The 1,890-nt window shown below is 51.9% G+C and overlaps 1 protein-coding gene across 1 annotated transcript; it reads left to right on the forward strand.

Moving 5' to 3' along the window:
• Window positions 1-436: 436 nt before the first annotated feature.
• Window positions 437-1,486, forward strand: B0T23DRAFT_444828 (uncharacterized protein; the record flags this gene model as incomplete). Its single annotated transcript, XM_062840907.1, has 3 exons — window positions 437-486; window positions 585-1,176; window positions 1,352-1,486. 3 exons carry the CDS (start codon window positions 437-439, stop codon window positions 1,484-1,486), a joined length of 777 nt encoding a protein of 258 aa, XP_062690491.1.
• Window positions 1,487-1,890: the final 404 nt, after the last annotated feature.

Below are 1,890 nucleotides of genomic sequence, written 5' to 3' on the forward strand. Positions count from 1 at the left end.
CCACTTAGGTTTTGCCTCTTCGACCGTCATGTTATCAGCGAGTCCTCGAGAGCTGGATCACCGGAAAACGTGGATGGATTCGGCGACCCCCAAGGGTCAATTGATTTCGGAAGATATGAAGTGCCTGGACCCTTGAAACCTTCCAGAAGACCCATCGTCAGGGCCCGGGGAAAAGTCTACACGATGCCTATTGGTCAAAAAGACAAGCGTTCCTGCGCTAGTGGAAACATTCGCGATAAAATCTGGGACACGCACGATGCAACAGCGCCGGAGGGAAACCGTGGATGCTTTACCGTTAACCGAGTGTATGATGACGATTAAAATTGCAACGACAACTGGGGTATCATCCAATTCCTCCATTATCATGTACCCAGCACTTATCACGAACCTGATATAACATTGATCGGTCGATGGTCGAGGCGAGAAGCGCGCAGAAATGGTCTACGGTCGCTGCCGTGAGGACAGTATCGGAATCCCTGCCCTTAGGTTCGAGTTCTGATTGCTCAATTGCTTGGACCAGGTGGGTCTATACTTCGTGCAGTTCGTGCAGAATGGAAGTTAGACTGTGTTATGCACGGTAACAGGTTGCGTGATATCTTCCCCGCCCATCATGCGATCAAACTGGAAATACCAGAGCGAATGGACAACTGGTTATTCTCTCACTTGCTCGCCAGGCCGGCAACTGCTGGCAAAGTCTGTTTCGTGGAGCATTGCTCCATGTTGACCGCTTCACAGACAGACCGCCGGGTCACCGTGAATTGGAAACCGTCGACCATCGAACTTGGCGGCCGGTCTACATGTGCGGACCGCAGCGAGGAACGGACCACATGTGGAGGCTGTTCGGGCCGTATCCCGGACCGCTCACTCCATCTTTGCCATGCTTCAGTCTTGAAGCGATACTGGGCGAACCTCGAAGACCGGGCGCTCGTGAGCAGCCATGGACTGGATATTTCAGCATTCACAACGAGGCACGTGATTCAAATTGGTCTCCCTGGAATACCTTTGAATGATGAGCGGCTCACATGTTCTGCCTACACCTTCCATTCTCGCCCCGGTCACCCGACATTACAGACTGGCCCCGGGGTCTTCCACCTTCCAATCCGCGGCCCGTTGGTAACGGTCCGGGGCAGGCTTGTCCATGGACACCGGTTGCCGCGAGGGTCCGCCAAGTACACCGTAGGTTTATAGGGCTTGCTTGTGCTTGCCTACCTATACCGGCAGTCGAGCAGCTGTAGCCTGTACTTAGGTAATCGCTGCCGTCCCACATGCAAATGAGTTGAGCAGACTTTGAAATGAGGATGGCGGTGGACCTAGAACCCGTAATCGGCCATGGCGATGTAGATCCGAATAGCCTCTGGAGGGCAAAAGCCCAAGCCATCACAAGAATGCACTCTATCTTGCGATCGCGTGCTGTGCCTCCAAGCTGCAGTGGGCTTGGGCGAGACAGTTCGCCTCCTATGTGATTCAAGACGTCAATAATGTTTGAAGTGATTTAGGAGCCTCACTTTTCCAGGCTGGCGTGTGAATCTCAATGCCCAACTGGTGAGCCACCTAGTTCAGCTAGATCAGGTAGCCTGTACAATCCGTGTCAACGGTGGCAAACAAAGCTGATGATCCGATTGGATACGGTTATGGTTTTGGACAAGGTTGGTTATGTCTATGTGTCTTTGAGCGGAGAATTGTTTGACAGGTATTCTCGGCGTAGTGTGCCTACAGTTCACCCCTGGAAAGTTCGTTAGCGCGGTACTTGTAAGCAGTTTCCGACAAGGGGAGCGAAGGAGATCTGTAAATACCCTATAACTTACCAATTATAGGAGGTAGTAAAGGTAAGTCTTAGTGTTTCTAGTAATTTGGGCACCTTGGTTGGTGAAAAAAACCGTGTGTGTGTGT

This window comes from Neurospora hispaniola (genome assembly GCF_033458365.1).
Source record: "Neurospora hispaniola strain FGSC 10403 chromosome Unknown B0T23scaffold_6, whole genome shotgun sequence".
Taxonomy (NCBI): Eukaryota; Fungi; Ascomycota; class Sordariomycetes; order Sordariales; family Sordariaceae; genus Neurospora; species Neurospora hispaniola.